Source organism: Anabas testudineus, chromosome 1, assembly GCF_900324465.2.
Source record: "Anabas testudineus chromosome 1, fAnaTes1.2, whole genome shotgun sequence".
Taxonomy (NCBI): Eukaryota; Metazoa; Chordata; class Actinopteri; order Anabantiformes; family Anabantidae; genus Anabas; species Anabas testudineus.
In genome coordinates this window covers 17,172,437-17,197,844 of record NC_046610.1, presented here as the reverse complement: position 1 = coordinate 17,197,844, position 25,408 = coordinate 17,172,437, and the positions used below count along the sequence as shown (strand labels likewise).

General features: G+C 36.8%; 1 protein-coding gene across 1 annotated transcript in view; it reads left to right on the top strand.

Moving 5' to 3' along the window:
• The window catches only part of tusc3 (tumor suppressor candidate 3), a 61,580-nt gene that overhangs the window by 33,451 nt on the left and 2,721 nt on the right, over positions 1-25,408 (top strand). Inside the window, exons 5-8 of the mRNA XM_026360549.1 lie at positions 2,233-2,373; positions 2,644-2,733; positions 14,979-15,042; positions 18,122-18,196. Of these exons, the coding sequence (XP_026216334.1) occupies positions 2,233-2,373; positions 2,644-2,733; positions 14,979-15,042; positions 18,122-18,196 (370 nt within the window). The remainder of the gene's footprint in view (positions 1-2,232; positions 2,374-2,643; positions 2,734-14,978; positions 15,043-18,121; positions 18,197-25,408) is intronic.

Here is a 25,408-nt window from a genome sequence, read left to right as displayed (position 1 = left end):
TTATTATTGTTATTATTATTATTAAACGTATTGCATATACTGTTGCTTCCACTTTCAGATCAGCAAACTCCAGTGGTGCTGAATCTCTGCTCTACTTATTTCCCATTTGATCATTTGATCAAGGGGGCTGCACAGTTTTATGTTTTATAGTTGAATTTCCTAGGTTTTCTGGTTAAATTGTTCATGAAACGTGACTTGATCTTCACCAGAGTCACAAATTTCTAAGCTAACAAAACACAGTCATTGTGTTTTATGCTTTAACTGAACACACCGATTAAACATACAAATTGATGGTGGAAAAAAGTAAAGGCAGCAATAACCTGATACTGCATATTAAATTGACATTGGATCTTATGGCCTTGTGATTAGATTTTCAAATTGCCTCATGTGATGTCACTTGAGTTAGTGTCAGTTGGTATTGAATTGAAGTGTAACCTATCCCATGTTGCTGTATGAATTTTTTCCAGTTAAAGAAAAATCCAAGGAACTAATCAGTGATTTTGATACTTTAAACTTCAAACTGTTCATCACAAGTCTGAAAATGTTCCAGTGCAATGCCAAACTGAACAGATGAATAACTCTTCTGTTAGAAGTACTGCTCTAACAAATTGATCTAAACGGGCAAACAGATGAAAGTTTCTTTGAACTGCATCCTTAGTCTTTGCAACGGCAGATTCATAGTTGACCATGTCACAGCCTTTTAAGCTTCAAGGGACACGATGTTAGACATGGATGTGAGTGTTGGATGCCCTTGCTTTGAGGCACTTAATTGACAGCACCTGAGAGATGAAACCTTCGACCATCAAACTTAAATTTCTGCAGCCTGTCAGCCAAGTACCAGTAGGTATAGTCCATGCACCCTGCTCCCATCTTGTTGATAGATCTGGATTCAAAAGGCTGGCTTTCAGAAAGGTGAGGGGGAGCACTTACACTAAGTGCTAGCTTTCAGGCACTTCAGTGTGACTTTAAAGAGTAATAAAGGACAAAACAGAAACAGGAAAAAGAAAGGGTATAAGTTATATGATGAAATAATTTGTGAGATTATTAGATTTGTGTGAAGGAGGAGCTTGAACAAACATCTGCAAGAGAAGTCAGTATTTATACTTAGTGCTGCTATAGTGTGAAAGAATCACCATAGGAATAGATTAAGGTTGAGGAGCGTGGACCATTAGCTCTTGCAGTGCCTCTCTGTTCTGTTGCATAATACATAGCTTCACAAAAATAAAAACCTAAATGTTTTAATGTAGCATTAGTTTCTCTCTAGTTTCTTTTTTCAGGAACTGTGCAAGGAAGCATGCAGGCCCTTATAACATTTCATAAAACTTACCACTTGTCACTTTATCTTTAATGTTACCTTGTTTTGGACTAGACTAAAACTCTGAGAAAATAAAGTCTCAATATTCAGTGAGTAAATAAATAATCTAATTATGGGCACAGAATTTATACTATGTATTGCAATCCTTGAGTTTATACTGTTGTTGTATATAATTGTATTTACCCACAAGAATATTAACAATGTAATGTAATGTAATTAAAAAGAGCATTGAAAGTTCTAGAAGTCAATTATGCACTGGCAATGCCTTCCTGTCTAGGAACGCCAAAAATCACTGTTACAGTTGTTTTTGAGGTGTTCCAGGGCTCATCAGTGTGATCTTATATTTTAGGAATATACCAAATTATAGATTGTTGCAATAAATTTTTGGATTGTTGCACAATTAATAGTTTTGCTATCCCTCTGAATAGGCTATTTTCCTGCCTTTTTGATAAAGGCTTGAAATTAACTTTTCTTGTATCGGCCTACTTTATGTATAAATGTATACACATACATAACGACTGAGGAAATAGCATACAGCTGGCCATGTGCATAAATTCCTAAACTGTTTATTTATAACTATTATTTATAACAGTTTATTTTCTTTTTGCCAAATGAAATTTGATTTACATGTTCATGTTTTTTATAAAGATGAGAGTTATTGCAGACCGAGTACAACATATCATTGTATTTTATCTGCATCCAACGTCATGGAATGTGATTATTTGGTAATACCAAAATAACCTGCAGACGGTTGGCCCACAACTGCCTGCTCTCATCTTTTCCAGGCGAGATTCAGTTCATCTCCAGTAATTGAACAAATTAGCGTATTTATATATTTATAATATTGTTTAATGATATACTGAAAAATGTAATAGCAATACTGTATGCTTACGATTTTTCTCTTTCTGTCCATTCAGATCCGTGTCTTCCGTCCTCCTAATTATTCAGGGACTATTGCTTTGGCTCTGTTAGTTTCACTGGTTGGAGGTCTGCTGTATCTGAGGAGAAACAACTTGGAATTCATATACAACAAGACTGGATGGGCCATGGCTGCACTGGTATGCCCCACCAACATGAACTGCATTTTAACTGGGAACCTATAAGTTCACTGAAAGACGTGTAGTATACACAAGTAAAACTAGTAGAGCAGACTAGCCTCATTTACCTCATATTAACAAAACATAGATTTTAATCATTCACAATTTGTTGAGTCGGTCCACATACTTACTAATGATAACAGTGCCAGTATTTCCAACCTAATGATGTCTAATTTTTATTCTTTTCTGTCTTGTCCTTCTCTTCTTTCTGTCTCTCTCACTCTGTGATAGTGTGTGGTCTTTGCAATGACGTCTGGTCAGATGTGGAATCACATCAGAGGTCCACCTTATGCCCACAAAAATCCCCAGAATGGACAAGTGGTATGAGTTGCCCATCCTATCTATATCCATGCATTCACCATCCATTTTTTTGTTTGTTTGTTTTACTTTCTACGACTTTTGTCCAACTTTTATCCAACCCTCCCTTACTACCTTACTAAGATTCTTCTTTATTTATTTTACTATGTAATTTGCTATGCTCTATACTTCTTTTCTTTAGAATGTGTTTTTAGGACAAAAAAAGTACTTGTAGGGTAAACGTAATCTGTTTTACAATAAGGTCAGTGCCTTTGTATTAGATCAGTAATAGGAACATCTATAAGGTTGTTGGCCACAAACAAAATACACTCTGTACCACTGCTATTACCACCTGCTAACAGGTCAGAGCTGGGACATTGTGTGTGTAAGTGTGTGTGTGTGTACATGGGCAGCTGGGAGCAGTCATTGTGTGTTAATATCATTCTAGAGACATGTCATAGTCGTCTTGGATGAATGACAGGTAGAGAAAAAGGGAAAGCATCTCTCTCTCTCTCTCTCTCTCTCTCTCTTTATTTTTTATTTTACCTGCCACACCTTTTCTGTTTTTAACACTTGCTCTGTTTTGTGCACAGTTGCCACCTACCACCAAAATGTGTTCAAACCTTCTCACACAGAGCATTTGCTGATATAGTTTTGCTGGTCATCATTTAAGTTTGTTCACTCATGTGTGAAATTAAAATAAAAATATGAGAAAACCTCAGAAAATCAGGGAGCAATGAGAGAGGGTGATAGGAAAAGTAAGAGAGAGATAGAGACATGGAAGAGAGGCAGAGGAATTAAGTAAAGAAGAAAATGTACTTTAAAAACATGTTATGTGTATTATTTAGTTTTCTGATATGTACCTTGTATTTGCACACATACATATACTTGCACAACTTGCAAGTGATGCAATATCGCAGACAAAATACAAAGCAGTGTGGTAGTATAGTGACTTGCACGGATTGGTGCACACAAAAACACAGCAGAGGAGACTACATACACACACATAGAAACACTCAAAGTCAAAAGAAAAAGGAAAATAACTTAAAAAGCATCTCTGCCACATCCCTTCTATATCGTACTGTATAGTTCCTCTCCCTTGTTCTACGTAAAAGGCACTCTATTTGTCAGGCATTGTAGACGGTCTCTGTCATTTTTAAGTCTCTTTGACAACAAATAGGTCACACCCTCAGCCAGTATAACTTTCTACTGTCACTGTCAGCCTTCTTCCCTTCTGTCTTTTTTCCTGTTCCTATCTCTCCACTCCTCTCTTGGTGATAGCTACTTGCTTCGGAACTGCTTTTATTCACGCTTGGACAAGGATTAACTGGCAGACAAGATGCTATTGTTGAAGTTCTTGAATCCTAATTGACTAAAAAAAGCTTATCAGTGCATACATGGTAAGATACAATTTAAGTCTCTAAATATTATGACTGACATTATATAATTTGAATCTATACCACAAACTTCACAGTATATCTGAGAATAATCTGCAGAGTCCTGATATAAATGATGTCACAGCCTGTAATTGTCAATCTGACTGCTCCCATCTCACTTAAGGCTCTCTTCTCAATGGTTCTCATCAGTGATGAATCTCCAGTCACTTTTTCAGGACTGGTACAATTGCAGAGTGTGAAATATCAAACCCTATTTGATTTTAGGATTAGTTCAATTCGATACAATAAGAATCTGGAGCAATTTTATGTCTCTTTGTATTAGGTGGTTGTATCATAGTTTCATTACTTTCTTCTACACAGTATTTTTTCTTTCATTGCATTTCACTTTTTATTATTTCCCATAGTTACATTGACTCATTCTTTTTCCATATTCCTCTCTTATTTCTTCCCTTTCTTCTCTATGTCTACTGAAGTCAGGAAGTTTGAAAGAAAGTGTAAACAGTTCTGAAAATACTGAGTTTTGTAAAAATAGTTGCTATAGTATATCTGTTGTGTTGAACTGCATCAGACTGAACAGGTGTACTTGATAAAGGGACTGCAATTATTTTGTGGCATTACATGAGAGTTGGCGCTGTTAAGTTTCCTGTTAAGCTCCACTCCAGGCTGAGCTTCTTAGGCCTCATAGCCTAACTTTAAAAATTTCTCTTGAACTGCAGTTGTCTGCAGTTGTGATAACCACAGTGACATGTAGCACATGCTTTAACCCTTCCATGCTCTGTCAAACTCCCAGGCCAGATTGCTGTTTTGTAGCCACTCAACCAAAATAGCAGAAAGGATAGGTACATTAGACCACGTGTAAATGGCGCTCATCTCATTCTTATTTTCTCCACCCTTCACACCTTTTACACCTTTATCATCCCCTGTGCTCTCTTTAAATCCCCCTTTTTTTTCTCCCTCCATCCCCAACAGTGTATGGCTTCAACTGGGCTGATAATATTGAAAAGATACCTGTCTTATCTTTCCTGTTTTCCTTTCCTCCTCTTTTCTTATTACTTCCTCTTTCCTCCCGCTCTAATCTCCCACTCTCCTCTCTCTGCCTCTCTCCCCAGACAGTGTAATTCCTTTAAAATGATGAGCTAGCGAGGCCAGGTAGACTATATTGAAAGGATTTGTCAACTGACGAATGGCACAACCAAGCAGATGAAATTGTAGTGAGCGTCTCACTGTGCAGCCAAGGAAGCAGCGCTAGCACATTTTTGCTCAGACATACACACACTTATAATGGAACTTACTGTAAAGTACAGTTATGTTGAATAAACATGTACACATAGTACAATAGGTACACACAAAGATCAAACCAAAGCTTGTTTATACAGGTACAATTACAAACATGCACATACAGTTAAGTCAAACTCAAACTCACACTAACTCACATCTTATGGAAGAGACTTGTCTGCTTTGCTTTTTAGCATCAACAACCACTTCCTTATTTCCCTGCTACTGGCTGATGACATTTACATATTTCCAGCTGGTGTCACATGATTGCTTGATAGGTTTTTGGCAGCTATTGGAAGCAGGCCATTCTACATTACTGCTAACCTTTCATTTAGAGACACTTCTGTCACTTTTATTGGCTCTCTGCAAATAGTAGTTTTCAGAAGACATCTGTGTGTTGTGTGTGAGTGAAGCAGTGAAATAAATTATCCTTTATGCGGGATATTTGCTCAGACCAGGAGAAACTGACCATTTTTCTCTGTCTTTACACTCAGCAGCTCACACCAGTACACATTTGCAGCCATATATAAAGTAGTAGGATTTAGCTGAACACCGTACATAAAAATCTTGCACATGCACATACACTGGAGGAAAGAGAGGAAAAAAAAGTGGACAGTGGATCCCAATTCCATTCAGCGATTGTTCCAAATCCTCACTCACTCCGGAAGTTGTTCCGATACACCATCTTAAAGGACGTCCCAAAGCTTCTTTTTTTCATTCTAAGGAGCAAGGATAAAGGATTGATTAGCGATGTTAGGGAGAGATAAGCAAAAAGACACACAAGTATTTTACTGGACTGACACACCCCTTTATTGGAAATCTTCTGGTAATTGGCTGCAGCTGATAAATGCTACAAATAATTGATTGAATCATTATTATTAATTAAATATAATCATAACCTGGATTAATGATTAATGAATTCAACAACAAATTTAATACAGATAATAAATAATTAATCATGACCTCCAAGTCTGAGACACCCTGAGGACAGTAAAAATATAAGTTTTTTAATAAATTAACAAATGTTGATATTTATGAGGGGAAAAAACACACTGAGCAGACAGTAGTATATGTGCATCCTTACTGGAATGTACCCAGGGAAGGAAGCTGGTGTACAAATAAATGATGGAACAGAATGACAAAAATGCAAATGTATAGATAGTGGTTCTTGAACGTGTGTCTTTAATGTCAAAAGTAATCCTATCAACACAGGTTTGTGTTGATGTGTCTTGGTTTGAATATAGGAGATTTACAAAGACCTCAGAGGATTTTTTGATGCTCAGCAGGTTGAAAAGCATTCGAAAATAATTTCTCAAGAGTCAAGACTCCATCAATTGGCTGTCAGGCATACTGTGACACAAATGTGTATGTGTGTGTGTGTGTGTGTGTGTTTTGAGTGTTACACCAGTGTTACCCTTCCAAGAATGGTCAACAAAAATCAAACCAAGAGTATGGGAGATCACAGGGATCCAAATGTAACATCTGTTCACTAGCCCACTATCAGAAGTACATTGAACAGCAATTGTGTGCATGACAGAACTGCAAGGATGAATTTGGTTGGCTTGAGGTGCTGTAGATAAACCAAATCTTCTGTGGATGGATGAAAATGAAGTAGAACCGTTGTGTGTTGTCAAAATGGATGGAACTATGCAATCTGATCTGTACAAGCAGATTATGAAATTCTTATGATTATGAAATATTTAGTAATAAGATATAAGATATTATTCTGTAAACGCAACATAAAATGCATTATGCAGCACAACAACAATTCTAAACACACAAGTTGTTTTACCAAAGTATGATTAAAGCTTAAGAAAATAATATTTTAAAATGACAGTCAAAGTCCTGACCTTAATCTTGCAAAAATGCTGTGGTGGGACCTGCTGTAGGAAGTTCACGCAAACCAGCACCTCTGAGTCGAAGTTGTTTTGCTTGGAGGAATCTGTCAAAATCTGTCCGAGCTGATGTACAGTACAGGGCTAATAAACATTTACCAGAAATTCTCGTTTCTTTCTGTAGATTGAACCTGCAAACTACTTTGTGCATGTGACAAAACAAATAAAAACCCCCACATATTCCAGAAAATAAATGAAACTTAGAAATGAAAAGTCATCTCATTTTACTGATTGACAACTTAAAAAAAACAAAACTGGCTTTAAATGGCTTTAACTGACTCTTGGGTAATTAAACTAAATTAACTGCATAAACAGTTTAGATGGGAGTAGATAATGAGATTTTAAAGCATCACACAAATCCCTAAAATAGACTACCATATTTGTTCAAATGAAGGGTTCAGTGAACCTGCCCATAGTCCCTCTGCTATTTGGAATAAATTGCTCCCATATGCTCTCAGATCTGGTTACTAAGACATTAAATTGTTTATGTATTGCAGCATATTTCTCTCAATCAGTCAAAAGTAATTTATTGCTTTTTATGCAAAAACAAATGATCTACAACTTAGGGCTTTCAGTATTTTTAGTTGACTCTACACTGTTGTAGGACATTCTTACCCAGAGAACCTACAGTACTTAGATTGATCCTAGATCATTATAACTATTTACAACAACACACACTCAAGCTTATGCCTTGTTTATATAAATGAAGCATATATTTTTACTCTTGCTCTCTGTTACTCTTTCTCCTCCCTGTTTTTTCTGCTTTGTTAACTTTTCATTTATCTCTCCTCCTGTCTGAGTAATTCCTGACCTTTACAAAGCAAAACATACACAAACACACATTTAAAAGACACTGCACACACAAACTTCATACAGGATAGAAGAGGATGAATATAACAATTTCTAAATGTTATATAGTCTACAGGTTGCAGATAATACTGTAGAGTTTGATTTAATATAGTTTAAAGAATACCCAAGAGAACTAAAATTGTGCTTCAATGATCTTGCCTTTGATTTTTTAATTCAATGAAGTTTGTTTAAATAGTGCCAAATTGGAATTTGGCATATTTGGCCAATATGGAAAACATACTACTATATAGAATTATTAACTACAAATAGAATTATATCGAAAACCCAATAAGCCAGCACTTGAGCCAGCACTGGGCAACTGTTAATAGTAAAAACCATCTTTAATGGAAGAAACCTTAAGCAGAGTTAAGCTCAGGTTGGGAGGCCATCTGCCTTGACTGGTCGGGGTGAGTGGAAGGTGGAGACAAAAAAGAAAGGCAACAACAAGCAGCACATTAAACACTGGGCATGTTGGTAGAGACAGAAACTGCACACTGGAAACTTACAGCTTTGAGGCCGGGATACCTGCAGAAAGGTAGAGAGAATGAGCGTCAGAGAGGAAGAAGCACAACTGCAGGAGAGAGAAGACTTAAAGGAGTAGTGGCATATAAATGTAGAGGACAGGAGAGAAGCTCAGTGCATCCAGGGAGCTCCCGCAGCAGTCTAAGGCTATAGCATCAAAACTAAGAAAGGTTTTAGAATTATCCAAGCCAGCTCTAACTATAGGCTTTTTAGACATTTTTCTTTAAAAGGAAAGTTTTAAGCCTACTCTTTAAAGTAAAGAGAGTGTCCTACATGTAGGAGAAATCAGAGTGGATTATAAGGAGAGTGATGACATCTTCATTGATTCTAATAAAACAGACCTTTTTTGGGGGACCATGGAGATTCTAATAGTTCCAAAACTGGAAACTAGGAGCAGTACTGCTGTTGAACTAGGTATTTTCAGCATTTTCCTGAGGTAACAAAATGAAATCAGCTAGGATTATTATGTTTTTGACTAACAACAATTTTTGCAGGTCAAGTAATGGCTTTGCAGCTGCTTTTTCAGGGATTATAAAAATACAGGCCACGTAGGGTATTAGCCTATAATTGCCTAAAATGCTTTTGTCATGAGTAGGGTTTTTGACTAGAGGTTTGACTATAGATGAATTGTTGTAATAACCTCATAGACGTCTGTGGGGAAGAAGCAGTCTAAGTAAGACTAAGGTCTTACAAGCAAATCTAGAGCTGTTGTACATTTAAATTTACCCATGCTATTTGCAGAGAGGATATGACCAATCTTTCTCAAATGGTACAATTTATTTATTTAAAAAGAAAGTCATGAAGTCTTTACTACTGAGAGTTAAGGAGTACTAGGCTCAGCAGAGCTATGACTCTTTGTCAACCTGGCTGCAGTCCTGAAAAGAAATCTGGGGTTCTTATTTTCCTCTATTAATGATGAATGTGGTTTTAGTGTCTACTGCCTTTCTAGGCTAGGCAAGATTTGTCTAAATTAGTGGAATGCCAGCTTCTTTCCAGCTTTCAGTATGTCTGCTTTAAACCATAGAGTTGTGAATTGTAACATGAAGCTAGCCCCCTCTGACTCACTGCTATCTGTTCAGTAGACTACCAAGTATCCTACACAGTGACGCTGCAGCATTAACAACAAGATAATCAACTGTAAGATGACTTTGATGCCATACATTTTATTATTACTTTTGTTCCTATCCATGAATATATATGTCCTGTGGTGTGTAGCAAGCTAAGATGGGACGTTTGGTAAACGTTTTAATCTTGATATTTAACATTTTTATTTTATTAGGCTTTCTAAATGATTTTTAATGCTATTTAATAAACAGATAGACTAATCCATCAGGCTACAGTAATTGCCTATAGTAGACTAGATTTGTAGCAGATAGCTCTACAGTGTGAACATATCTAAATTTAGGATGAGCCATATAAGGAAGGAATAAGTATATCTCAGCAGACTGGGGTAAGTTACATCAAAAGCAGTTTATATATTAGTTTTACCACAGAACAAAAATCAGATAAACAATTGAATTAATTAAATAGTTTCGCGGTCTTGCGTTATTGTAATTACAGTGTGTTGTTTAAATGTCTTGGTAAAAAACAAACTTCTGAATAAAAGTTTTTTTTTTTTTTTAAATACAATATATTACAATTTATAATTATTATTTTGTGTAAAAACCCAGATACTACTATTGCTAGTGCTGCTAAGAACAAAATAAATGAGACGTTTGATGGAGAGAGCATCGTGATTTGGCTCTGCTTTGCTGTCCTAGGTTTATTAAGTTATCCAAAAGGATATTGTCAGGGTTGAGTGATGCAGCAGGACAATGATGATGAATGTTAAAGTACATTGACTAAAGAGTAGTTTCTAACAAAACAAGAACAAAATTTGACTTTCATAGTGGCAAAGGCAGAGCACACACCTCAGCCCAATAGAGATGCAGTGAAATGACCTCCTTGAGAGAGCCGTTCACACTACATTATCATCACTGTATGTTTAATGGTTGTGTTATAGGAAGACATGAACATATCATGACTGTTTTATCATCTCACAAACAGTGCCCTTACATTTGCAAGTGTTGCCATTTGACTTTGCTTCCATTCTTTTCCATGTTAGAACAACAAGAGGCGGTTGTTTTTTACTTCTAGACCACCTATAAATATGTTCTTCTATTGAATACAAACAGTCCCACACAACTGTCTCATTCACAAAAACACAATTAGATTCAGGTTTTCAGTATACATATGCATAAGCTACATAGACTGAAACTCACACACTCTTTGCACACTAATGAATGGAACTCCTGCATTCTAATCCATCAGATTAATTGGAAGTGCCTGGCCATGGGTTGAGGAATTTTTCATCCCCCAAGCCCTGCTCTTGTTCATAGCCTCTAACTGCAGTCTTTGTTTATATTGAAAGAGTGGAAGGCAAAAGCTGTGTCTTGACAATAATATAAAGTAATGTTTGTTTAGTTTTGGTAACTCAACAGTTGCTGATGCACTTGTCACTCATTGTGTTGGGCTAGAAGTTATTTTGTGGTGTTTGTTTAATTTTTGTTTTTTATGTATATTTCCCCCACCCTATTCCATTTAACCCGTCACGCCTATTTAGAGTGTACTACTAATTTAACAATTATTTTTCCACAATGACTATCCAACAGCCTTCTGAAAAGGTGGCCGCACTTCGTGTACATTGCATTTTACAAAGATGTCCCTGCTTTTTGGAAGGGAAATAAAAGCAGAGATTAATTGACCTTATATCATGACATGTGAAAATCCTACCTCGTCATAAATTCTTGTTTCATTGATTGGAGTCCAGGTTTGCTAACATCTGACCTGAGTTGGTGATTGCCATCGAAGGGCTATTGTTTTACTTACGTTTTCAACCATTACTCTGTACATTTATTGGGTCTCTTCAAAAAAGACACGAAAGATCATAGCTGTGTTTTATCAGCTTATTAATATTGTCTGTTCTGATTTCTGACTTTGGTTAAAATCAGACCACATTTCATGACTAAATTTATGCAGAAAACCAACTGTATATCAGCCACCCCTATTTAAGACCATTTCACTGCCTTCATTCACTCCAACAAACACCTTATGCATGCTGGAGGAATTCAGGAATTTGCTTTTTGGTGGTTTGCTGCCTACCACTAAGAAAGATTAGCCTCTTTTATACTGTATGATATCTACATCCTCACCAAAAGGGCTCCATATTAGGCCAATTCGTTTCCCTTGGTGCCTTCTGAATTTCACTGACAGTGTAAAAATTAATTGAGACTGTAGGCACTGTAGTGTTGTTATTATTATCATTGGTATCATTATAATTACTACTACTACTGTTACTACTACTACTTCCAAATAACGGACAACCAAAATAAGTCTTTTTCATTATGCTAGAAAAGGAGCCTTGCTCTGTCAGGCAGTAAGGATCTTGATAAGGGTTGAAAAGCCCCAGCTAATGCTGAACAACAGGTTTGTGTTGAAGACAAAGCATTTGTTGTAGCCTTGTGTCTTGGTCGCCTTTCAAGTGCAAAAATTCTTCATTTCTCTCCACTGAAGCAAAAAAAGCTGTCCACCCTTTCCTCCTCCTATTTTGACATCTTCTATTCATCTTCCCATCCTTATTCCTCTCTGATAGGCAAAGAAATGAACACTGGGGCAATCAAGTGGAAAAACAGACCGAAGATGTGTCGTAAACCTAGATACTAATAATCTGCAGGGATTCAACAATGTGAAACATATTGAAAGACTTCCTTCTTCTCTTCCTTTTCTTCTATTTGTCTTATTTCCATAAGACTTCCACTTCGTCTTTCTTTGTCTGTTTCTCTGCCTCTTCCTATCAGTTACAGACAGATGTCAGTAGAATAACGGGGCGTTCACACCACCAATGACAAATTGCTTGCCTACTGAAAACAACCATTCATTGTTGATGAAATCCTAGTGTAGTCACTCAGTACACACCCCATTTTATGTGACAGAGAAAAAAGAGGACCCCAGCAAAGTGACAGGAAAGTTTAGAAAAGCTCAACTTTATCCAAATATGCTGTGCTGAACGACATGTTTTTTAAACCCCTATGCAATGCAAGTTACCTACACAGTATGAAGAACGACTTCAAAAAAAAAGTCTGACTTTGATGGATCTGGCAGTAGCTGAGACGTTATCCAGTATGTAGCATAGCATGTAAATAAACATGCTCAACAGAATGCACCTTCAAAAGAGCTTCACCACGGCCCAGCAATTTGAGGTTGGTGGGGTGAGTTTGGAAATAGACTTGAGACAGCAGAGAATCTTGCTTATATAGAACTTGAGTCTCAAGCTTTTTTCCTGTAGGACAAAGGGAGACACTGCCATTTCACTTTAAGAGCTGTGTGGCCTTGGTACTGGCTATAACTGAGTGAGTTATATGTTAAATCTGCTTATTCAGTTATCTTTACACATATATACATTGTTAGGTTCAATCGACACTGGTCGATATGTCTTTACAAAGATTATATATTATTATAAACTTGTATTCTATCCTAGTTGTAACACTCAATCATGAAAAAACTAAAATTTCCTTCATGCTGAACACTGTCATGTCATGTCATTGGAGCAGTGGTATCATGTGGCAGAATTAAAAAGACAATTGTTTGACATAAAGTTAGATGCAATAAATAAAAACAATTTGTAAAGCAAAGAGATCTATGACTAGATTGACAGGTGTTCATATTATTAGATTCTTTAAATCCCTGTTTCTAATCATCCCAGATTCCCCTCAGTAGCCCAGCAGTCTGTTTTAGAAACTAATTAACATACAATTTTATTTTATGAGTACCTATTCTGATTGCCTGTAGGTGTGGCCTTTGCACTGATCACCAGCAAATCAGAACACAACTTAATGAATATTGCAACTTAATGATTGCAGTAGGATATGCGGTAAGTGTAAACAGTAGTTGTATAGCAATCTTTGTAGCACAATCTGATCTTAAATGTGAAGAGCACGAACCTGATGCACAACTGACAACAACAGACTTCAGTTGTTTCAGAACACTACAACCATATCCTAATAAAGTAACCTAAAAACAACTGCAGCAATAGCGTTCAGTAATTTGACAGCACAGGAGGTCTTCACTCATCAACACTAATTCCTCTGTACAGGAAAACTGGTAAATGCTACAAATGTTCCTAAATCACCACTAAAAAAGAACCAGTTTTTACAAGTGGTTCTTTAATAGGATCCATTGTTCACGGTCTTAACTAAAAGGGTTGCGCCCTCTGCAGCTCTTCTCTTCTCTCTCTGCTCTTACTTGTCTGACGTCTGCCATCTCAGACCAGCTAATAATACCACCGGGTAGTCAGTGAAAGAGTGACACATGACAACGAGTGACTGCAGCATTACTATTTCCAGGTGAATGAATACCTGCCACCAATAACATTTCTTGTGTTTCTAAAAATAGAACAATCTAGATAAACGAATTTCCATGTCATCTGTTTTCTAGAAGAAAGAAATGTTAATCCTCATTCAGTTGATCTTGGTTACTTGTTTTGTCCATTGAGAGATTTGGAAGCAGCATAAAGGCAGGATAGATTGATTAAGTAGAGTCTGTGCATCTAAAGCATTGTACGGTAGAGGATGATTGAACAGTGTGAGCATTTAAAAATTGGGCAATGAATACAGGTTAATGCAGTTTTGTGTGTTTTTGTGTGAGTGTTGCTTTAGGGGTAAACTGAGCTCTATATCTACGTGGTGGTAATGTATATTTTCTTTTTCAATATATTCTCCCTCATATATTTGACAAAACCACTTGTGGTTGCATCAAACACACGCAAAGTATTTTTCTACTTCCATGCTGTATTGAAGACTTATCCTTAGTGAGAAAAAATACTGGCAATTCTGTTCAGATTTTTCCGTGTCCATCATGAAGGGAAAAGATCCCATTTAGCCACAAATTGGGCATAATTCTGCTTGTGACTAAGTTCAGCTTTTTTATGTCAAAGACAGTTATTTTATGAGGATGTCGGATGTCACTCTAGATTCATAAGCCATTTGTTTCCCTTTCCTCTTCTGTGGTAATGGGTTGACTCTTTTTTTCTCTAATTTTAAGAACATATATTTGTCACAAAATGCCTCTGCATTAATAGCAAATCTCTTTCTTTATTTTCCGTTTATTCTACACCGTTTTTTGTTGGATATCACTTATAATCTTGTTCGTCACCCTTAACTAACACAGCCATTAATTTCCTTACTGTAGCATGCTTCACTCAGTTTGTAGATATCACTGGTTACTTAAGTTAATGTGATCTTTTGTCAGCTGAAATGAAAACTGCTCTCTCTCCTTCTCTGTCTCTCTTCCACAGAGTTACATCCACGGCAGCAGTCAGGCCCAGTTTGTGGCAGAGTCTCACATCATCCTCCTTCTGAGTATCCTTTTAACAGTGTGTTTATGTGTTTATGTTTCATGTGTTGACATAGATTGGAACATTGTGCTGCAAAAATGCAAATCAATCAGAGAAAATTAACTCTCTTTGAAAAGTCCAACGACTCGTGTTGGCAGCACTTCACTTTTATTTACTTCTCAATTTGTTTACACTCGGCACACAGGAAGCCACCTTTTATATGAATGAAGCACAATCCAGTTTTGCGGTCAGCTACATTTATTTTGCCAACATGAAGCCTTTGTCACCTATATGCAGTCTCCTCAGGGAGGCTGCCTGCTGGACTGAACAGACAATACAAAGACAACAGATTGTCCTCTTTTAACTTCACCTCCTTGCCTGATTTGTTCCAAATTCTGTGTGACTGTGTGTCCATGTGTCCGTGTGTGTGTGTGTGTGTGTGTGTGTGTGTGTGTGTGTGTGCGCGCGTACATGTTTGGCAGGATGGATGTTTCTATTTGTGTTTGTGTACTCCTTTGTCTGCCTGACGCTTTTGTATTTGTGTGGTTAATGATACCGTTCATTCCTAGATGTTGTGTTCATCCCCATGGGAAATAGCAGGTCCAAGGTCGCACCTGCTGCAGAGCAATATTTGTTTGTCCACACTCATACAGTTTATTTTATTATTTTTTGCCCATCTGATTACAGCTATGTGAAACACACATTCACACCTGCTGAAACCCTAACACACCAATCCTTGTTGTCTTGCAGCTGGCGTAGATTTACATACTCACAGTTTCCCCAAGGATATAACCTTGCTTAATTACTCACATGCACCCAAGTATCAATGGTACTTGCATAATTATAGCATTTTAGGATGAGTCAAAAACAGAAATGTGTGGGGGTTTTTTCTTCATACTGATATAAAGAGAGAAAAATGCACCCTCATGTGTCTTTCATTATTCTCTAAGTGGTTGTGTGAATATAAAATGTAGCATTGGCCTTTCATTCCAGATTGGTCTGCCACATGCTGTGAAGACACAGTCAGGGTGGGAAACTAATATCTGTTCTCCCAAAACTATGTCTTCAATATTCTAAATCCTACCGGGTAGGAACTGGTAGCAAACATATAAATTCCTGATTGCTAGTATTACCACTTCAAATTTGAATCATGTTATACAGTTTAGTCACCAACCAGTTATGTCCATTTGAAATCAGACAGTCATATTAGTTGCAACATTTTCCAACAAGAGAAACATTTTACAATGCAGTTATAACAGTGATACCCACAAACATTTTGAACTCTGTAATCATGAATAAGCAAAATTTCCATAATGTTTTGTATCATTTCACTTTATGTCTATTCAGTATGCTGGTGACATGTGTAAACTTAAGCAGTTTTAGTCAAATGGAGTGGAAGTAACTTTTGTTTGCTCAGTAAATGAGCTTTCAGCACCTGATTTCATGTTTTGGTAATGTTGACATTAACTAATCGTGCTCAAAACTGTGCCAGCATTATAATACAATATAGTTTTCCAGGTTGTCATGAGTTGGGTTAAGTTGTCGTCTACAAACTCCAGAGTTAGTGGTTCGATTCCCTGTCTCCTGTAACCCTGTAGTAATGCCGGTATGTACTGTCGGGCAGCTGTCCAACCTCAAGAGGATCAATAAAATATGTTATTATCGCGTCCGATAAAATCAATGTTAATTAGGCAATGAGATGGACAGACAGGGCACACACTGATGCGCTTTGCATAATTATCATGGTCTTGTTGCTATAGACAGATGTGTGTCTTCTTTTTTTATTATTATTACAATTCATTGGAGTTGCACAGTCATATTCTATACACTGATAGGTCTCTATTTATCATCAACTTTATTATCACGCTGTGGCAGAGCTTCCTATAACCACTCAAACTGCAACCTCCAAGGTTCAGTTGGAGCTGCATGAGGACATGTCTGTAGTATTTGTCAGTTGTGACCATGTCTCAATTTCTGCTCGGTTTCTCCTCATGTGGCCGCCTTTGTTTGCGCACTCCGACAGGTTTTTCTCAGTTATGTGTATTGGTATGCACAGCGCACTGAGAGAAAGAATCTGTAATTAGGTCCTAAGCCAGTGAGGCTGTGCTTTGCAATGAAATTGGAACAGCTCAGCTGTTGAATAGAGGAATGCTTGCTTCTGTTACATTTATATGTCTGCAATATGTGAGCTGGTCTTTATTAAATGTTTATTATTTCAAAAAGTGTAACTCCACCAAGAGCTAAATGCTGTACTTGCACAGTAACACTGTATATCATAAAAAATGAAAACACACTGAAAAAAATATAAAATTGACTAGGCTGAAAAAGGTGATTTTTTTTTCTTTATCTCAGTCTAGTCAAACTATTTACTTTACTGACCCTCATCAGCAGTGGTTCCCCAAACAGTTCAAGGTGTCTATGTAAGGTAAGTGTAGATTAACCCTTCAAAAAATATAAAATATGAAGAAATGAAATTTAAAGCGTCCTTGGCCAGAAACACATGCAATAGTTGCCATGCATTTGCAATAGAACCAAATAATATTTGTCAAAATAGAATAAAAATAAGCAGATAACACCAGATCTCACCTAAAATTTTAATACTTACTGATTTGGCACAGTGATGTTGTTTTCTGTTTTAAAAAAATTACCTTTTCATCGCCTTGTTAACAAGATTTAGATCCAGATGTTGGAAAATCAGTTGTTTTGCCTTTTTGCAACTGTGTGCTGTTGTTGTTGTGCATCACAACTTACTTGGCTCAAGAGAATGATTTCCTACAGAAGCCAAGAATTTGATGGTGCCTGCCCAAAATAAGTCATTTTTAATTTTTTAGAACATTGTTCTAAGATGATTTGGTGGTGCCATGTGGCCTGTTGTCCCCTCTATAAAAAAAGATGACCCTAAGAAGCAACAATTCATGTGAATGACTCTTTATTGCAATAAATACTCAAGTAAATAGCAAATGTGCTTGATTACATCTTTGCAGTATATATGTGTATACTGTAAGTGCACATTAGCCCAGCAGTTCCTCCTGGGGCAGTGTGTGCTTCCAGCTTCTTTCCTTCCTGTATGCAAGTGTGTTACTTCCTTAACAACCTTGTCCCAGATGCTGCAATCACTATGGGAATGGTGCTGCTGAATGAGGCTGCCACCTCCAAGGGAGACGTTGGCAAGAGAAGAAGTAAGTAGAGAAGATTGTTTTCAGCTTTTTCTTCTTATTGTCATTTTCTTTTCAATTTTTAAGCTCCACCACCTCAATTATGGAGCATTCTCAGCAAAGCTATTGTCAGGAGTGTTAGCAGGACGTGTGTGTTTGTATGTGCACGTGTATCTGCGTGTGCACACATTCCTGCATGGCATAGTTGTTAGAGCCACCTTGCAACTATCAGGTAAGTAACTTATCCTAGCAACTCCCAATCTTTATGCATCACAATGCATGTTTTAAGAGAGAGCTCTGGTGATGGAGAGGTCATAATTTTAGTGCAAACAAAAGCACATGCAACATGGTTGGTTAAATATAATAAAAATATAATATAATGTTTTATTACCCTTACATTCTGTACATGTTTGCTTTGTAAAGTACCAATAAGATTTCTAGACAAATCTGTTATTGCACCAGAGGTTGCCAAGGTATTGACAATGTGTGCATAAGATTTCTAAAATTGTTAATAAAGACAATGGACCATTCAATAATCCAAGGTTAGTTAAGGAAAAAAACTAATTCCCACCTGCCAGCCTCTTATTGTTCTGCCAAGGTTTGTATTTTCATATGTTTCGGTGTGTGCACTATAGTAGTTACAGGAAGTGGTTGGTCAAAAAAACAAGAAAATGTTCTTTGGGACTTCTAGAAAAATACTCATTATTGAATCTGTAAAACACGTACTGTTTACCCAGCAGGGCTTGACGGTAGGCTTGATATGGGAGACTGCGCACACACACCAGGCATAAATGAATCATTATCACAGTACTTTCATTAGTGTGACATATATTTGCATAACTGTCAATTAACTGGAGCAGCTCTGAAAATGAGAACCACTTGTTTTGCTCTCCAGTTAATCACTAAGATGACCTCTCACCTGCCCTATAAATGCCTCTGAATACACTAGTACAATATTTATATATGTCTGGAGAATGCTTGATTAGGTTTATTTGCTTCCTTCATGATATGCTCATATTTAAATTTAGTTGAGCTGAGGTGGGTACATTTTGACCAGCAGGTAGATTTATGTGGCGTTATCAAAATTACTTAACCTAATTTGGCCTAACGAGAAACAATATTCAGTTTGATAGTAATTAGTCTAGTTAATCTTGAGACAATAAAAAATGCCTCTCATTTTTTCTGAAAAGTAGAATCTAGTATAGGTATCTGCATATTTGTTATTATTCTATGTAGCATGCACAGTAATTACATTTGAAATCCAGCTGTGTCTGTGGTCTAATATGATCAATTTAATAAAAAGATATTTATGCTCAACCTTCACTCACAATCTGCTTGAAATGAACATTATTTAGTGGAGGGGTTAGGACCAACTAAAGGAAAGAAATTCTTCACATTTTCTACAGCTGACCCATTAAAAATTCTTCTACATGCAACTTAATAATAATTATGGTTTATTGTTTAAATATTTACTTAAAAACATCAAAGCAAATGATTTAGGCCAAAAATATTTAGGCCATAGTGGTGAAGTTCTGCACATTACATCATATTAAGAGGTGTTTCTCCGGTATGATTGGCCTTGTTAATGTAAACAAGGAGGCCAAAACACTAGAAAAACCCCTAATACCCTTTATATGCATCAGTAGGTAATCACATAAATTCACTTTGTGCCCATTTTATTACATTTGAAATTGAATTGAATTGCTTTTTTTTTTTTTTTTTTTTTGCAATGGGAGAAAGAAAACATCTTTTCAAAAAATCTTACACTAAGATCTCTCCTTTGGAAATGCATTCATGCTCTTTGCTGGTCAAAGAATTGAAGGAAGGATAAATGCAGTCAAATAAAGAGATAAAATTAGATGTTTCCCATGCAATTTATCCTAAATTTTAATTATGTCATTTAATTATGTGAATAGTTTGTTTGTAGATGAATGGCAAATAATAGATTTACAACACAGTAAAATGTGCAGAAATTCTCATTTTTGTAATTCTATGTATCTCTGTAATTGCGTACCAGTTGGTGGGAGGGAATTCTCTACCTAAATGGACTCATTTGTAAACTCTGGTCAGTCCAATACAATATACAATTAACCATACAATTAGTAAAGCATAGAAGTACACTTTACTGATTGCACTGAAGGAAAGTGTCAAGTGTCTCATATGCTTTTAGTATAGACTATGCACTTTTTTAATGTTATAAAATATGCAAGTGAAAAACTCTGATTGCATGATTGTCATCTTACAGAATTGTTATTCATAACATTAAAACTAGATTTTCCAGCGTCTAGTTCCATCCATCCATCTCTTAGTGAACTTGCTTTACTATAACATACAGTAATGTATTGCACTGACTTGTGTGTAGGTCCTATTCTTTTATTTTTTGTAAGTAGCATAAAATATAAAATACAAGTTCAAAGATAGAGATGATTAATTGACGTCAAAGCTGTCATGTGGAGCTTCTGTGAAATATAAATTGCCCTCTTATATGCTAAGAGGCTCAACAGTACTGCTAAGATGACAGAATTTAGGAAGCTTGCCTTTTTTTTCACACACACATTTGTTTTGTTCCAGCAACACAGACCAGTGTACAAAAATATGACACATCTTTGATTGAAGGGCATCTGGCCCCTGGCACCTCCTGATGAGTCTTGTCTCAAGGTGCTGAGAGTGTTAACACAGTTGATCAATTCAGCTGGGAGGTGGTCACTTGACCATAATAATAATTACTGGCTTTCAACCTTTTCCTTTTGGTGTCCAAGCCAGGTTTCTGCATAATCTGTAGAATATGAAAGAGGGGTTAGATATTAGATGGCCTGTACTGGTAATTACCTCAAACACAGACGAAGTTGCACACAAGTGGATTTTAATTAGTCAGTGTGATGAAAAAGCTACTCGAGAAACCCTTCAGTCGTCTCTGTGAGGCCACACTCATGCATACAAAAGAACACACACAAAATCTAAAGGCAAGACTATCAACTTTTTGTTCTATTTACCCATGAGGTTTCCTTCAGATGTTAAAGCTTGGCAATCTAATGATAATTATTCATAACTACCTCAAGACTCATTTCTTAGTGAAACACATATTCACACATTTGCATGCATATGTGCTTAAATAATGATTCTTTGTAATGTGAACATATCACACAACAAAGAATACTTGTCAATTTTCTCCATGCTTCATCAAAACCAACATGTTTATTGCTTCTATTCTCTGTTCATCTTTAGCCTCAATTTCTCTCCCATTCCTTTCCATCTATTTGTAGGTGCAGAAACTTGTAATCTCTTTGATATATCAGCTACTTTAATTCAACTGCCGTCTTAGTATAATTACCAGCTGCTAATTTCAATAAACTGAACACATCATACAGATTACATTTTACTGCTGCACAAGCCTACTATTGTTTACAGAAACCTGTTAACGTAAAGCACATACAATGTCAACATATGTCAACATATAAGCATGAATAGAACAAACTATTTTTCTCTCACAATGCTGTCATGGTACGACAAACTCACATATGGACACAGAAATTAAATATGTGCATTATGAAACGGCACAGGCAATATTCAGTATTATCAGTAATGGAGAGATAATTAGGCTTGAATTGTAGTATAATCACTGGATTCGGGTGTGAAATCCCTGGTGTAATAGCTTCCATAATGCCAAGTGAAGCTGCAGTGCATGAAGTTATCCACTGCTTCCATGGGCCTCAGCACCAGAAATCACTGTTTCTCAATAAGGGAGTTACTGAACAAGTAAACAGTTACTGTGTAACAGTCACTACATAAATACAGTATCAGTGCATGGTTTTGGTGGAGGAAAACAGAAGATAGGAGATAGTGGATGAGATGTGAATTTCACATTTAAAGTTTATGTATTGGATAACTTATTTGATTTCAAAAATAGTTATTGTATTTTTTGTTTGCTAGGTTGATTTTGTTTTATGCTCTGCTTGAAGATCTGAAACTGTTGATAGAAAAAACACGAAATCAGTATTTTTGTATTTACATATACAGCACTCTAGATAAGCATACAGGCAGATATATATCTAAATATATTCAACAGCAATCAGTAAGGCTTGCTATGGCAGTTGGAATAAAGCAGATTCTCTTCAGTTTTATAGGATAGTTTTGAAATTTTTCAAGTCTGTCTTACAACAAATTCATGCGCTCTTATGTAGGTGAGAATAGGTCTTGGTCAATCTAATCGATCTAATAGTATTACAATGTAAACAGGACTATAATTAAATACTGAAGACAACATTTCTTTTGACTTATTGGTGAAATTTAGGTTGCTGCTTTACCCAAATAAAAAAAAACTAAATGAGATTAGTTTGGTTTATTTCTAGGTTGCGGCACTTACTATATCTTGCAGCCAGCTGGTGAACAAAGAATAAACAGTTAAGAACTATTTAGCATTACATTATCTATTTGTATTTATCCTCCTAATGAGATCATCTCTTTTTAATATGCTTATATGCTTCCTCCTGCTTTGGAAATGTACATTTAGTCAAAGTCACACAGTCAAAATGGGGATTACCACCTTTGTCACCAAGTGAGATTATTTATTTTATACAACATATCATTTAGCCAAGGTCAATGTGTGAAATATGTGTTTTTATGTCTTTATCCAAGAATGCATTCTAGGACATCTCTCAGTCATAATTGGTGAGCTACGGGAAATGCATCCCACTATACTACATACGCTGATGTTGCTACCCAGGGGACACAAGAGTATAGGGGCTCCCTCTGGAGACACACTCAATTATGCAGCACTCTCAATCAAGTCACCTTAGTCAATGTCACACACAAGTATGTATTGCAGTACTTACCAGGACTTTGTTTTGAATTAGTTATCATTCTAACCTTTCTCTTACCTCAGACCTGTCCTCTCGCCTCTCAGAGATAATGCATTTAAACTAAAGAATGACATGGTGTTTAAAACAGTTTACCTCTGTGGTTCATGTCCTTCATCCTCACAAGTGAAATAAATGCACATACAAACACAGTCAGGTTCATAACTGTAGTTGGTGCAAAAGTTAGCTCCCCCTCTTTGAATTCAATGTTTTTGGGTGAAAATGTTTAAGAATAAATACGTGAAGTAATCATTTCCTATATACTGTATATTTGCTCACACCATTGTGGACAAATTTTGGGTTATTGTTCTTTACAATAATGCTTCAATTCATTGAGGTTTTGGAGCATTACTAATGGACAGCTAACTTATGGTCCTGCCACAGCATTTCAAATTAGTTAAGTTCTGGACTTTGAGACTTTAGATCATTCCAAACCTTGATAATTTTTCAGCCATTCTGATTTAGATTTAGATTTACTGGTGTGCTTTGTCCTGTTGCACGACCCAGTTGTGACCAAGCTTTGGCCGTTGAACACGTGGCCTCTCATTCGCCTTTAGAATATTCTGGTATAGCGACGAGTTTGTGGTCGACTCATGGTCGATGAATGCAAGGTGCAGAGGTCCTGTGGCTACAAAACAAGCACAAATCATCAACCCTCCACCTCCATTAACAAACTGCACAAACCGATCAGGAAGGTTGGCTCTGTGCTGGGAACTTCTCTGGAACCCTTGGAGTTGGTTGTGGAGAGCAGGATGCAGCCATAACACCACATCTATTGTGGTTCACAGATGGGATGCTGTGCTTCAGATCATGAGAAGTTCATTACCTTCTTATTATTTTTCCCTTTTTTGGTTTGTACAGTATTTTTTACATTTTCTTTGCCAGCTTGTCTCTTGAGGGTCACCACAGTGGATCATAGTTCACACATTTATTTGGCACTAGTTTTTAAGCTGGATACCCTTCCTGATGCAACCCTAGACAGCGGGGGGTTGTCCAGGGACAATAGCCAGGAGGATTCGGGCCACAAGCCCTCAACCCCAGAGTTGCTGGATGCCTTGCTTTGCCAACTTAGCTACTGCAACCCCCCTATTTTTTAATTATCTACATTGTCTACAACTTAGTGCATTTCAAACATTGCCAAAATAATGAATGAATGTTGTGCCAACTCTTGTGGACCTAACCATACAGTGATTACTGATAGAACCTTCTATGTGTTTTAGTTGAAAAAGTAAGAATGTGTGCATGTGTTAGATGGAATAGGACTCTCACAAACACACACACATACACAGGCACAGCACAAGATACTCCCTGACGTGTGTGTATGTGTGTTTGTGTGTGTGTGTACCGTGCTTGTAAATGGAAGTTTTGCACAGAAAGTGAAACAACGAAAGAGAAAAGTAACAGTTATAGAACTGACACTGAGGGATGGTAGCAAGTATAGTGTTATACATACACTTAATATAAATCACAATATAAACACATGCGCAAACCACTCAAGCCCTGAAAAATGAATGTCACCGTATACTGCATACACAAAGTGACTCAGAATCTACATTTTCAAAGTCAGATTTTTTGTTGGCATTGTTTCTCTATTTCTCTGATACACACACGTGCACACAGATATCACATTATTTAGTCTCCAGGAGAGGTCCTCATCGTAATCCGTGATTAACAATATCAGTCGGTGGTAGCAGTTTAATTTAACACAGTGCTTCTCAATGATTAGCCAGTACATAGGGGGTGTGCATATACTTGCATACCCACACATATATACACACACACACACACAATTCTCCTGCAGTTTAAAGATCATAGTTATGTATGTTTCACTTTAGAATAGCCACTGAGGAAATAAGATGATAATAGCTGCAAACACAATTTTCTGCAACACAGCAGGGTTGATAATGAGAAAGAGGCAGTGGCACAGACATTGAAGGATTACCCAAATAAAAGTAACTATTAAGGGGTTTTGGCATGGTAATGAACATCAGGTTTTTAAATGTCCTTCCTAGTAGCATGTTAGGACGTTTGAATAACTTTCCATGTTATCATTTGACTGTGTAGGTGCTTCTATGTCTGCATGTGTTTGTGTATCAGCCACCAACATGAAGAAAAGCGGATGTATTCAGTGTGCGCTGTGCCTAAACCCTGCAGGCACATTCAGTTTGAACAGAGATCAAACAGAGTTGCATCAGCTGTTATAATGTGCATGAAATGATTTAAATGGATGCCTTCAGCCAGAAATCAAATATTCTCGCAGGCCATTGTCTAATAATTATTATGTGTATATCAGGGTGACTACAGGGCCTGGAAAAAGTTGGAAAAACATGTAAGCCCGAAAGCATCAAGTGTAGTTAAAGTAGCTTCACTTTTAGAAATC